This window comes from Furipterus horrens, unplaced genomic scaffold, assembly GCF_987537825.1.
Source record: "Furipterus horrens unplaced genomic scaffold, mFurHor1.1.pri manual_scaffold_5, whole genome shotgun sequence".
Lineage (NCBI taxonomy): Eukaryota > Metazoa > Chordata > Mammalia > Chiroptera > Furipteridae > Furipterus > Furipterus horrens.
The window spans coordinates 51,691,210-51,706,332 of record NW_028327175.1 but is presented as its reverse complement, the minus strand read 5'-3'; the positions used below and the strand labels follow the sequence as shown (position 1 = coordinate 51,706,332).

General features: G+C 39.2%; 1 protein-coding gene and 1 pseudogene across 1 annotated transcript in view; one reads left to right on the top strand and one right to left on the bottom strand.

The window, feature by feature from the left end:
* RASGRF2 (Ras protein specific guanine nucleotide releasing factor 2) overlaps positions 1 to 15,123 on the bottom strand; it is a 189,854-nt gene that overhangs the window by 105,888 nt on the left and 68,843 nt on the right. The window contains exons 3-7 of the mRNA XM_090276431.1: positions 13,407 to 13,554; positions 11,016 to 11,105; positions 7,135 to 7,388; positions 4,518 to 4,597; positions 3,936 to 4,129 (exon numbers count right to left, since the gene is read on the bottom strand). Coding sequence (XP_090132557.1) covers positions 3,936 to 4,129; positions 4,518 to 4,597; positions 7,135 to 7,388; positions 11,016 to 11,105; positions 13,407 to 13,554 — 766 coding nt within the window. The remainder of the gene's footprint in view (positions 1 to 3,935; positions 4,130 to 4,517; positions 4,598 to 7,134; positions 7,389 to 11,015; positions 11,106 to 13,406; positions 13,555 to 15,123) is intronic.
* Positions 14,223 to 14,686, top strand: LOC150008617 (ubiquitin-conjugating enzyme E2 D3 pseudogene; annotated as a pseudogene).

Sequence of the window (15,123 nt, the reverse complement as noted above, 5' to 3'; positions counted from 1 at the left end):
GGCCAGCCATGAGCCCATCTCTGACCAGTGCACTAGCCCAGTGTAACAGCTTCCCAGGACCCTTTGGGTAGCACCTTGCATTCTGACCTGACGTGTTGGTGGCTCTATCCACAGATCTGCTTTTGCTTTCTTGCAGATGGTGGCCTTTACTGGGTATGTACTAATATTTATTGAATGCCCACATTTATGTGCGAAGCACAGAGGACTGCGCCATTAGCACAGACATCAATCTGCACCTTCTACTCTTGGGATTACATCCTAAGGAATGTCATCAAGTCAAAGATTTGGCAGTGCATACAGAACCCCTAGTCATAGGAGGGTGGGGAACAGAAGACCCTTCCATCTGAAGCCTTTCTGCCTCTCCATCCCATAATCCTCTCACCAAGACAGCCTGTAGGGCTGTCTCACTTGGTGTAGGCTCCTGGGATAAGTAGGCCTTCAAATACTCCTTTTGCATAATCCCATAACTGATAAAAGTCTGCCTCTAAATTACTAGTCCTACAGGAAAATCAAGGCAACCACCAGCTCATGTACCCAATTTTGTATAACAAAGAGGGCAGGAGTGGGAGAGCCTGACTACTTATAATACACTGAAAACCCACAAAACTAAGCATAGTCAATAGCTTCATGATCCTCCCCGCATTAATTCAATCTATTTTAGTGAGCTCCTTGGCTAAGACTGAAGAGGACAGATTTGAAATTTAGTAACTGGCCCTTTCCACTTTCTCGTGGGGGAACAAACAAGCCTGAAACAGCCAAAAAGTGGGCAAAGAACGTCCTGCAGAGGGGTGGATGGCTCTGCAGAGAGCTCATCTGTGTAGTCAAGAGCTGATTATAAATCTGTTCCCCCAGAACCCAAGAAGCATAGAAAGTACTTTCTAGACAAGCCATTTTCAACCTTTTTCATCTCATGCCACATATATACTAATTACTAAATTTCTGCGGTACATCAAAAATTATTCATTTTTTGCTGATCTGACAAAAAACAGGTATAATTTTGATTCATTTACACCAGATGAGCCCCTGGCTGGTTTGGCTCAGTGGATTGAGCGTCGGCCTGCGAGCTAAGTGTCGCTGGTTCGATCTTCCAGTCAGGGCACATCAGAGAAGGAAAACTCTGACTCCAAAAAACCTCCGCTGCCTTGCGGCATACCTCTTCAGGGGAAAGGCTAAGGGAGTAAACCCCGACAGAAAATCCGGAGCCGGAGTCCCTAAGGCGGTTTGACGTTGTAGTCAACACCGGCAACTCCTGCGGCGCACCTGAAGCCAAGCTGTATTGACTCCGTCTTTCCCTTGGACCCTTCAGCTGCGAAGAGAGGGGGGGTCTGCTGCATGGGCAACAGCAGACCCTCCATATCACCCTGCCCAGGCTCTGTAGCTTCAGCTTCACTGGAGAGGACACTCCAGCGTCATCGCAAGATGTCGATTCAACACGGGAGGAGACAGATACCGTGTCACTCCCGAGTCGGACTGCACAGCCATTCTCGGCGGTGCAGATGGACTCTTAAGAAGCTACACCATCGTCTCTCGAGACGGACGGCTGCCGACGACACCAGATGACTATTGTGTTGGCGGTTGCCATTTTTTTTGTTTGCCAATCTAAGGGAAGTGAGATCAGTGCTCTTGACTAAATAATCAGGTATTGCATGTTTTAAAAATTCTCCGGGCATACCAATGTGCCATGGCACACTGGTTAAAAATTGCTGATCTAGTTGAATCATAATTCTCCTTTCAATCATGGAACAACATTTGTCATTTTATAGACATTGATTAGCTTGCTCTCCAATTACAGTAAACAGCTAATCCATTTGCCCATTTCTTGCAGCTGGATCAATTGTGGCCAAATTCTTTAAGTTGGAGGCTTCTCCTAGAGCAATGGCTCTCACGAGCTGAGGCTTTTGGTTACCCTGGCCTGGAAGAAGCCAGAGAATCTCAACATCTGAGATTCAGTTAAATTTTAGGTTTTGGGGCCACCGCAGTCTTGGCAGGGGCAGAGAGGGTTGGGGAACGAGACTCACACCAGGTTTCTTACACCACCACATAGCGACCCAACCAAACTTTCAAAACAAGTCTAGTGAGAGTAGTATGACAAAGTCAGAGAGCTAGTGGTCAGGAGATAACTAGAGTTCAGCTGCCTCAAGTCAGACAGAGATCTAGAAATGGAGATGTAGATTGGTCCCATTATGTTCAGTCAAGCTATGACTGAAGGATGAGAAAGACATCTAGATCTCCTAGAGATTTCCAGTTCAATGGTGCTTGGCTGATAATTATAGGAAGTTTCTGAGTCAATCAAAATGCCAAGTCATTGTTTTGGGGCTTAAACTCCACAGGGAGGGAGACAAGGGAGGTGGAAGAGTATCGCGGCATTTTTAAGAAATCCACAGGCCTTACATTCAACTTTGGACACATCACCTAAAGGAGAAGTGCAGTCTGCCATTTTAAAAGATTGAGAGGGTTACATTAAGTAGCACTCGGAGAGACATCGACGGGCAGTGAGACGGGAGCTAGGCACCTCTTTGAAAGTTCCATGTGCCTTTCACAACTCTGCCTTTCTATGTTCACCTGAGTTGGGGTTGCTGAACGGATACAATTTAGGGAGTTTTAATCATAACCTAGAAGTAACCAAAAAATAGCCAAACAGAATCCCAGAATAACATTGCATAATACAAAATGTGTTTCACTGTAAATAAATCTTAAATTACAATTTTGTATAAGGTTACCAAAAAAGAAAACTTTTTTTTTTTTTGCGTTGAAGTTTCCTTGTGAAATATTTCCTCAGAGAAGCAAAAGTTCAAACAGTTCAGTTCCATGAAAACACACACACACACACACACACACACAATAACATTATAAAGTTTCACTGTATTTAGTTACTTCAAATGCATCCTTTTGGTTTTTAAAAATCTTACCAAAATTCTATGGTGACTTCCAGGATTTTAAGCAGAATTAACAAACTTTAAGACAAACAGTTACAAACCAGAGCAATATTTCTTTCTGAGGCTATAAAATGATCCACCAGGGTCAGTGATGCCTGTTCGTGGGGGACAAAGCTCTCCACAGAAACCCTAGCATGCATGATTCAGAGAATTGGTTTACCACATGACAATCTGGAGGACTGGCCAGAAGCCCCACAAATTCCACAGGCAGAACACTGGATGCCTTTTCAAAAGAACAAAATCAACACTTTTCAAGAGAACAGGCAATTCAGTTCACATTTTGGTCTCTGCAATTCTCACTTAAGAGCTCTTAATGGTAGAGCCCTAGATATAGGACAGAACACATGTAATTGATCCCATGGGTTGCTCTAATCCCATAAAGTGAACATCATGACAAGTCCCAGCCTCCCTGTAGCATCCTGAGAGGAGCCAAGAGATCCTGGTCCAGCCAGTGCCACGGCTTTCAAGTCTCCAACAGCCTCTGTGACCAGGGAGGCCCTCCTTTTGCTCTCCAGAGCTCCAGCCAAGCGAGACTCAACAGCAATCACAACAGGCTGGGGAGGATGGGCAGGAAAACAAAGTCCTTCCCAGGAGTCCACTCCACTTCTCAGGAACCTTCCACACAACAGCATACACTGGAACATTTACACAGCACCCTATTCTATAACCCTAATAATATTTTTAAACATGCTGAAGGAGGAGACCTTGTTTAAGAGCTCTGTGAAGCATCTTTCTGTATAGAGGAAATTGTGCTGCTTTTCAAAAAAATAATTTTTTATTTAATTGTCTCAAAAATGCCTGGTTTTATTACATATACTAGACAGAGAGAGATCGTGGAGCATAAATTTATCTCAGTGTCAAGCTCAAGTTGACAGCTGATGGATATGTATTATAATTCTTCATAGGAGATCCTTGCACATCTCTCTCTCTGATTATACTAGGAATCAGGGACATTGAGCTGAAACCAGTGGCTTATAAAATGGATCCCAGAGGACTTACCTGAAACATTGGATAGGTCAAGAATGTTTCTAGCATCCTCCCTTCACAGGCAGGGTTGGCTTCATACTGTTTTAAGAGTTTGTCAAAATCTCTGTTTTGCTTACAATTGGCAAGCACTTGGAGGCTGTATTGGTGATTGCGTACAAATTCTTGATAAATGTTCAGCATGGGGAGCAAAATATCAAACAGATCAGCTGAAAGAAGAAGTAAAATGGCAGTTTCTTTTGGTAATTGGTAAATTATCTAAGGTACAAGGGAGAGACTGTGTTCACTCACCCAGAGTGGCAGAGAGTAGCTCCCAGTACCAGGTGCCATGCATGCATGGGGACCCAGATCAGATGCCTGAGTGACTGATCTGACAGAATGTCACCCAGGGTAGAGCTTGACTCTAGTGCTAAGGGCCGTGAAAAGCCAGGGAAAGGTAACTAGTAGGGCAGGGCCCAAAGGCCAATGAGACAAGATTCCCAGTGGCTAAAGCTGCTCATAAGACAATGGGAAAATTCAACAGCTTTGGTTGAATGATGTTGAAATTATTTTACTCTAATTTTAGCCATACTGAGAGAAATGAAAGCATGCACTTACCTAAAATTAAAGTAGGCCAGTTTGCTATTCTAGCCTTCAGTCCTTGATGAAATATTTCATGAAGAAACATGATTGTTTCACTACAAAAAATGCAAAAATAATACAGTTTAGTCTTGAGTGGAGCCATTTCCACCCAATGCAGGAAAGTCTCCCTCCTTCCTCACAACAGCAAAGGCTAGCCTTTCCTCTCCTGTGATCAGACTTCCTCTCATTACCCTCCCTTCTGCAGTCATCCACAGACGCCAGCCACTCTTCTAACTCCTGTGCCCGTAGCTCCCAGCTCACTTCAGTCTCTTCTCCAGCACTGCTTCTTGTCATGACTTCAGTATGCACACAAACAACATTCTAATGACCTGGCATCTTGGCCCTTTGAACTCCTCTCCTCCAAAAATCTGATCTCGAAAACATACACACACGCATGCACACAGTTTTTAATGCTTTATTTACCTGCAGGTACCACCCTGTCTCTCTGCTCCTTTTTACGGCAGTGCTCTCCAATTCCAATCACCGCATTCTCTCCATTCTGGCTTTGATCCCCCGTCAAAGTTACCCATAGCTCCAAGTTATTAAACCCACAGTTGGTGCTCAGTTATGATTTTATTTGACCTTGTTGACATAGTTGCTCATTCTCTCTTGCTTTAGTTTCCAGGGCAACCCACTCTTCTGCTTTCCACCCTACAACTCTAACTGAGCCTCTTTATTATCACATTATTGCTCCTCTTTATCTTTCTAACCTCTAAATGTTGGAATAATCCAGGGCTCAGCCCTTGTTCCTCTTCTCTCATTCATCTGTACCTGCTCCCCTGGTAATCTCATTTAGACAAACAGCTTACTAACCATATGCTATTGGACTCCCAAATTTATATTCCCATTTCAGACCCCTACCTTGAACTCCAGTCTAATAGCCAACCCCTGCTCACTTGATTTCTCCATTTGGTTGGGAAGTAGCATCTCCAAAATAAAATTTATTTAGTTCCAAAATAAAATTCCTTCATCTTTCCCTTGTATTTGTTCTTGCCTCAATGTTTCCCCATGTAATAAATGTCAGCTCCATAGTTCTAGTTTTTCAGGCAAAAAAAAAAAAACACTGGGATCTTACCTGTTTTTTGCTTTCTCTCAAAATCCACATCAAACTCATCAACAAATTTTACTGGCTTCATGTTAAAAATATATCCACTAATCACTTTCTCTATTACAATCATCTCATAGGTGGATTATCGCAATAGCCATTGACAGGCTTCCCAGTCATCTCTCACCTAACTTATTGATCTCCCCATAGTCTATTCTCAACAGAGGCCAGAGTGAGACTTTCAAGATGTGTCATGTCATGCCACCTCTCTGCTCAAACCCCACCAATGCTTCCCCATCTCACGTAGAGTAAAAGTAGAGGATCTTACAATGTCTTACTGTTAATGCTCTAACATCGCCCTTCATTCACACAGACACTTGACAGTTTCTCAAACAAGCAAGCCAGGCCTGCTCCAGCCTCAGGCCCTTTGCACAGGCAGTCCCCTCTGTTTGCACCATTTTCCCCACAGTAGCCACATGCTGACTTCCTCATCAACTCAAACCTTTTTTCAAATGTTAACTTATTTTTGAGGCCTTTCTGAATATTAGCTGTATTAAAAACGAAACAAAAACAAAAACAAAAAAACAATGGCACATTCACATAAAATAATACGATGTAGCAATTTTTTTTAAATAGAATTTTCTTTAGATATCCACACGAAAAGATATCCAGAAAACATCAATAAGTGAAAAAAGCAAGTATATATTAAAGTACATTGCCTTTTGTGTAAGAAGGAGCAAAATCTGTATTTGATTTCACCTACATCAATTAACACTGGAAGGATATATTAGAAACTAATTAAAATGGTTACATACAGAAAGTGGGGAAAATGGAGTAAGCAAAGGCAGAGGTAAGAGTGAGACTTCAAACTGCTATTTGATGTTTTCATGTTGTTTTGACTTTTGGACTTGTATCATCTACTCAGAAACAAATAACTAAAATTTTAAGTAAAACACCCAAGCATTCTCCTTCCCCCTTATCTCCTTCGCTTTTTATTTTTTCTACAGAATTCATCATCACATAATATATTACATATTTCACTTATTCCCTATTCGTTGTGTGTCTTCCTACATCAAAACTCAAGTTCCATGAAGGTAGAGATTTTTTCTTTGTTCACTATTGAATCCTCAGCAGTAAAGACACTATAAATATTTATTAAGTGAATAAATGTACTAGAGTCTCAGCCCTCTGTTAGTTTTTTGCTCTTCCTAAAGTACTTCCGTGTAAATTATATGTAAAGACCTACTAATAATTCCATTTCCCTCAGTGAGTGAGGGAAATAATCTTCCTCAATACACACAGACACCACACAATGACAAGAAAACGTATGTCAAATAGAGAAGAAAAACAGAAAACTACACGCCAAGATTCAAGATCAAGATATGCAAATTTCGACTAAGAATAAAACATAAATAATAGCTTTCATATTTTCAGTATCACAAACTCATGGAAGTGAATTTATAAAACCTATTCTTTTGAAAGTAGAGTAAAAATCATTTAAGAAATACAAATGGGTTTTTCACATGACTCTTTGATGCCAAGACAAACCTGTTGAGGAAAATACTGCTGACATCATCATGGCTGATCGGAGGCTTCTTGGAGCTGGCGGCCATTCGCAAAGGCCGGAGGAAGCCATTGACCAGGACATAAAGCTGGTGCACATACTCTGATTCAGCCTCAACCATGGTGAACACGATTTGGTTTCTCTTCCTCATACTTTCAGCATGAGGAGAACAAATGTAATCCTGCACGATGGTCTTCCATTTCCTTCTACACAACCACCCTCGCATGAAGCTCTGAACCTATAGAAAACAGAGAGCGAGAATGAAAGAAGAAGGAAGGGAGAGAGGGAGGAAGGAAGAAAAGAAGGAAATCTCAGAGAGCTGTGAGACAGGCTTTCTTAAGTCCGTCAATAAAGGCATCCATTCTGTGTTTAAAACACTGCTCTTTCACTGGTGCACACTTTTTTCAGATAGAAAAAAATGACTTAAAAATAATAATCTTATCAGATTTACAAGTTTCTTCCATAAGCTTAAGGTGTTTAGACCTGTCCATATGGGCACCAGACTATAATAATATTCCACAGTTAGTTATTAACATTTCAAGAGAGGAATAAATTAAAGACTTATTTTTAATGATAAGAAAGCAGATACTTTTTAAATATTTTAAATGGTAGTAAAAAAAAACACATAACATAAAATTTATTATCTTAAGCATTTTTAAGTGTTCAGTAGTGTTAAGTATACAGGAGTGGGCAAAAATAGGTTTACTGCTGTTTGTATATAAAATAATACAACAAATAAAAACTCTGTTTCATGCACTCACCCTGTATTCACATTGTTGTGCAACAGATCTCTAGAACTTTTTCATCTTACCAAACTAAAACTCTATACTCACTAAACAACAAAGCCCCCTTTTTCCCTTCTCTCAGGTTCTGATAGCCACCATTGTTTCCGTTTCTGTGAATTTCACTATTGTAGATACCTCATATAAATGAAATCACACAGTATCTGTTTTCCTGTGTCTGGCTTATTTCACTTACTATAACATCATTAGGTTCATCCATATTGTAACATGTGCCAAGATTTCCTTACTTTTCAAGGCTGAATGATATTCCATTGTACATGTGTACCACATTTTTTTATCCATTCACCTTTCAGTGGACGTGTGAGTTGCTTCCAGCTCTTGGCTATTGTGAATAATGCTGCAATAAACATGGGAGTGCAGATTTCACTTCAAGATTCCACTGTCAATTCTTTTGGATATGTACCCAGAAGTAGGATTACTGAATCTGATGGTAATTCTATTTTTAATTTTTTGAGGAACCACAGTATTGTTTTCCATACTAGTTGAGTCATTTTACAATTGTCAACAACAGTGCACAAGAGTTTCAATTTCTCCACATCTTTATTAATACTTATTATTTTGGTTTTTTGAGAGTAGCCATCCTAATCCATATGAGGTGATATCAAACTGTGGTTTTAATTTGTATTTCTACGATGCTTAGTGATGTTGAGTACCCTGTCATGTGTATATGAGGTCTGCAGAGAATATATGCAAGTGGCCAGTTGCATATCACCTTTGGAGAAATGTTTATTCAAGTCCTTTATCTGGTTTAAAATTGGGTTATTTGATCTTGTGTTGTTGTTGAGATGCCATGTTTTTAAGTTTAAAAATAAGTATTAGAAATGAGCTCATCCAACTGCTTCCTTTTATAGACAAGTGAACTAAATGTCATGGTAAATGACACAGGTAGGAAGATTCAAGCAGACTTGGTATTCTTTTACCTGCCTTTTGTTAACAGTAAGGACTCTCTTTTTCAGCACATGGGCGAAATACATGTTAACAATTTGCACTGGTTATTATTTGTGAAAAGAAACATAAAATATAGTTTAAATCAATTTTGTAGGAAATATGATAGCCTCTAAAATTGATCTGAATTCTGTAGGTATGGTTTGCAAAATAATAGGCAAGCCTCACAAAGTGTGCTGGCATGTATGTATTAACCAAAAAATATTTACTGTTCACTGTTAAAAACCCAGGTGAATGCTGGGTGCTAGGCAGACAGGGATATGTCATAATCCTTAATTCAAAGGTCCCGCAACTAACCTTGGGGGTGACCTTAAACTCTGGTCCTCCATTTCCTCATCTATAAAATAACTGACTGATTATATCTGTGGTCCTTTCTAAATATAAGAAATAATATGATAATTTATTAGGATTTGTTACATTTAAGTGGCAGATTCAGCAACCAAGCAAGTTGCAAATTCACATATAACTGAAAGCATTACATCACTACCAAATCTTTTTTAGTATCATCAGCACATCCCTACACTCTTTATTTTTTCCATACTATTTGATCCATGGGGTCTAAATTATCACGTATATAAACAACTACTCTTCTTTTGCAATGCTTAAAATTCTTTCACTTACCTACCAATGTTGTTAGCATACTATCAATTTTCAACAGGCATTCATACAATTGATTTAACCCACACAATAAAAATTAATAAAATCATGTGGTGGAAAAATCATGTGGTGGAAAATTATATGTATGTTATTTGGAGAAATTTAATGGCAAATTCTGTGAATTATAATCAATTTAAATTTTTGGTCTCTTGAAGTTAAAAAATTATGTTGATAGTTGTCAAAATGAGAATAGAGAAACTAATTCATTTGTAAACATCCCTTTTTTCAGACAGACATTAGTTTGATTTGAGACGGAAAAATAATAGTTAATTTCAAAATCTATTTAATAATTTTAAAAATAGGTTTAAAAATTATTTCTTCTAAGAAATAGAAAGTTATTACATGTGAAAAGTATTTATCATTATTCTTCAATTTAACGGGGTATTTTTAAAAATCAACTAAGTTGGATTTCATGTTAAATAAAACTTTTCTATTTACTTGGACAGCTATTTCCTGCTGAGCAAAAGCTAGTTCACTTACTTCTTAGCACACCAGCTTCTACCACTGGACTGGAAGTTGTATTTTACTGATTTCTTTGCTTACATGCAACTGCATGTGATTAAAAGAAGGGCAATAATATGAATCTTGTAACAGAATAACATAAACCAAATTCAATGTATAAAATTATAAGTTCTAAAAAATGATGTTATTTTACTTTTTTATTTCTTAAAAACTAAAAACATTATAACTTAGTCCTAAGAAGCATTTCTATTTCAAATTCTAAGCAATATTTGGTTAAGGTTTTGTGACAGCTGAAAAGGGATAATTATTTAGCACAGAAAAACAGGATTAAGAAAAGATTAAGAACTAAAGATTTTAATGGTGAGGCTTTTCACATAATGTTAACAAAGTTAATAAGTGCTTTACACAGGACAATGAGGATTGTAGAACTCAAAACCTAGACAGCATGAAGCATACACAGTAGACTAGACTGAGTGCCAGTGTCTGTCAATTCCAAAAGTTGTACAGTTATCAATAATATTAAGATGGAAAAGATCTGCTGATTTTGTGAATGTTAAACAAGGAAGAAACAATAATAAACCAGAAATCTGAGCAGATTGTAGTGATATACTCAATTTTCTCATATGTTCAAAAAGAAAAAAGCACTAAAGACTATGGCTAAAATATTTTTGAAATATAATTTAAAAAACACTCCCCCCAAATATGAAAGAAGCACAAAATCAGGAGGTTAAACAGCACTTAACTCAACTGGAGAACACTGTTAGCTTAATGTCTGGTTGGCATCCTTCCCACAGAGTCCAAAAGAGGATTCTCAGGACTGGAAAGAAGTCTTAAGTTGATACTTTTCTATAAAAGTAGTCATGTCTGGGTCAGTCTGAAGGATAAGTCTGGGGGCCATTAGAGCAGAAACACCAAGGTTCTCAGCTCAGGACAGGGTAGCAAAGACAGTGTTACAGAACAGACAATGGGCCACTGTGCCGAAACCCCCTGCATCCTACCTTTTTAATCTTCTTGATGTCTGGATCCTCATCTTCTTGATTGCTTTGGTAAGGCCGCATTCGTTCCTTGGTTTTATTAAGAGCAATAATCTAGAACACAGAATAGGTCCTATTTCATCATTTGGAGAATACTGGATTATTGCTATAACCCATAGTTATGCCTTCAAGGTGGCTCATGAGATCTTCAGGAAGCATTCACTTCTTATTCGCTTTCGCTGCCTTTGGTGCTGTGGCAGGGGAAGCATCAACTTTACCCCAAGCCTGTGCTGTTTTGTTACTAACAGAAGTGCTTATAAGAAGTAACCATGGAAGTGTAAACTGGGATCTGGGTTAGGTGAAATATTGGCCCCGAACTCAGCCCTGACTGCCAGTGATGACAGATCGAGGCCTTCTCAGGAGCTGAGGAACACATCAACCACCTTGCCTGAAGGCAGCTGCCTGCAAGGCCCTGTGGTCTCTGAATACAATGACACTCAGCTCACAATTACTGCTTCCCCTGTGGGAAATCAGCCTGCAGCCTTCCAAGTACACACAGTACCACAGATTCAGAGCTTCCTGGGGAAATGGTACCTGCAAAGGGAATTTAAGAGCCCTAGGGTTGGTCCCAGCCTGCCAAGAAAAGGTAAAGGTGAAAAGGACTGAAACAACCTGGGATCTCTTTATATCTCCAGCCCAGTTATGTGACCAATGATGGGCAATTCAAGACCAGACGGCCTCTCAACTGCTCTTAGTGATAAAATCCACAGGACTAACACTCAGTTGGAGGCGCTTTCAAACATGAGAACCTATACAGATTTACTAACAAGCAAACACAAAATTAAAGGATCGTAATTGCTCCCCTCTGACCGGTCTTTATATTTTATTGCTGACACCAAATACACATCTCTGCCATGTTCTGGCAGGGAAGTGGGAAAATAAAAGGAATAGGAAATAAATTATGGCTCCTGTCAAGAAACCACACAAGACATACCTGCTACTGACAGTGTTTAACTGCAGTCTATATTCAGACTAAAATAGAACATAGTGAAGACAGATGAGCACACACAAATAAATATTGGGGAGCATCAGTTGGTGCTGACTTTCTCTTAGAAAATACCAATCTCTTTCACTTAGCAGACAAGCATCTGCTCTAGCTTATTGTATTATGGCAATGAAAGAACACAATAATTTTCTTTTAAATTATAGTGCCTGATACAGTCTTTTAAAATGCAGGTTTGTTAGGTTTTCTGTTGTTGTTTTCACTATATCAGATTTCAGGGTCGAATCGGGAAAATAACAACACTAATGATATGGTGAACACAGTCTGCAACTCATCACCACCAGAGAAGCAAGCAGATCCCAGATGGAACTAGCTTACGCCCGTGCTCTGTATACTGGAGGTGATGGACACAGAAAGCAGGTGAAACCCCTCACAGGGTTCACAGAGTATGTCTTAGAGGAAGGTGTGAAGACATGAAGAAGAAAATGTTGTCAAGTGACAGAAAAGTGACAAAAAACAGTTACCAAGGCTGACGAGCCTGCACTGCTTCTGTCAACAAGAATACAATTGGTAGTAGATTTCATGCTGTCCTATTCTCCTCTTTGAGCTCAGATGATACTAATGCACTGCTTGCTGGTGAGAAAGAGGGGGGAAAACTCACTTTCTACATTCCTCTTCATATCTTTAACCATGGATCACTTCCCATGAGGAATGACAGGAAAGCAAGCCAAAGTATAGACAGAGGCACCTTGCAGAGAGACAGGGCCCCAGCACACTGCCATGGCTGCAGACTCTATGGCCACCTTCTGCTCTAACCTGGCATCAGTATCACCACTGGGTGAATAGGGCCTAAGAAGTTCATAATAAGGAGGTGGGGGGAAAAGAAGAGGGATGTAGGAATTCTAACTTCAGGGGGGAAAAAATGCACCCTAACAAATGTCTTACACTTTAATTCAAACATGTTTTTAAAAATTCTAGAGGGAAGAAGGTTAGACTCCTTAGATTTAGAGAAAGTAAAGTCATTTTGTATTCATTTTTGATCCTTACTTAGTTGTCATTTGGACTTTAATTATATCTAAGACAGACTCACAATTATCATTACTATAAGAGTCAACCTGAAAACAGTTAAATATTAAAGTCAACTCTGAATATCTGATCAAATGAAGGACATCAGGAGCACAAATAGTTTTTAAATAGCCTATAATTCTGATATATTATTGCAGTATACTTGCTTAATTTTAACATAGACATTAGATTCATTTCTAATGTAGGTCAGTACCCTGGCCACATACATATTGATAGCAGAGAAACTAAATCTGGGATTGAAAATTTGCCCTGATAGGCCATAAGTAATCATGAGGAGATGGCCATAAGCATGAAACAGTGAGAAGGAATCATCAACTGGGAATTACCTCTGATTTAAGTCTTTCGATTTCTGTATCTTGATCTTCAAGTTGATGACGCAGTTGGTTAGCTGCAATTTTTTCTGTCTCTACGATCTGAACTAGATGAATGTACTTCTGCATCAATACTTCCCTCTCAATCAAAATATCTGCATAACTTGAGAAAAAATTACAGTTAGTCATTGAAATGTTGTTCTACTACAGTTCCATATAGCAAAGTGTGCACTACATTTTAAAACGAAACCAGAAACACAGCTTGTTTGGCTAACTCTACTTTATGCAAACTTTAACTTTTGGTTCACACATGACACCCTTTATCTATAAAGAATTTGAGTCATTATAATTTCACATATTGTTTTTACTAAAACTTCATTTAACTTTTGGCTTACTTTTGGTATCCTTTATATAGAATTTCTATCATTATCATTTTACATATATATATATATATATATATATATATATATATATATATATTTACTTAGAGTTTATTTAATGATGGCTGCTACCCACAATTTTATCATATCAATGAGAAAAGGACAAAGGAAATTGATTGTTCTATTAAGAAAATAGTACATCTTTTTTTTTTTCAACAAAGAAACTGAGATCTTGTGGCTGTGTCGTGCGCGTGAGCCCCGTAGGGCCGGGGAGGCACCAACTGCCGCTCAGGCTGGAGGCCAAGGCCGCAGCTTGAGGGAGGCCCCGGCCCCTCAGCGCCTGCGTCTGGTAGAGCCAGTTTGAGACGAAGAGACAATCCTTCCCCGCCGCTGGGATAATCAAGAGTTTTGGCCGGACCTAGGAGCACACACTGAGATAGCAACAAGCCAGACGCAAAGCACAGACTACGGCGCTGAAACGGATTAATAAGGAACTTAGTGATTTGGCCCATGACCCTCCAGCACAATGTTCTGCAGGCCAGTTGGGGATGATATGTTTCATTGGCAAGCCACTACTATGGGACCTAACGACAGCCCATATCAAGGCGGTGTATTCTTTTTGACAATTCATTTTCATCCAAATATTAACAGTAATGGCAGCATTTGTCTTGATATTCTAAGATCACAGTGGTCTCCTGCTTTAACTATTTCTAAAGTTCTTTTATCCATTTGTTCACTGCTATGTGATCCAAATCCAGACGACCCCCTAGTGCCAGAGATTGCACAGATCTATAGAACAGACAGAGATAAGTACAACAGAATATCTCAGGAATGGACTCAGAAGTGTGCCATGTGATGCTACCTTAAAGTCAGAATAACCTGCATAATAGCTGGAATAAACTTTAAATTACTGTTCCTTTTTTGATTTTCTTATCCGGCTGCTTCCCTATCAGACCTCATCTTTTTTAATTTTATTTTTTGTTTACCTCCCTCCATTCATTCACATGCTCATCTGAGAAGACTTAAGTTCTTCCAGCTTTGGACAATAACTGCTTTTAGAAACTGTAAAGTAGTTACAAGAGAACAGTTGCCCAAGATTCAGAAATTTTTAAAAAATGGAGCGTGTGTATTATGTGGCCAATGTCTTCACTCTAACTTGGTTATGAGACTAAAACCATTCCTCACTGCTCTAACATGCTGAAGAAATCATCTGAGGGGGAGGGAGACGGATGCTCAGTTGTCGCATCAAAGGAAGCAGCATTGTTCTAGAAGCATCCATTCTTGTTTAAGCCTTCCACTGTTGGAGATCTGAGGTTACAGTTATGCTCATAACTGATGTGGCTGGAGAACTG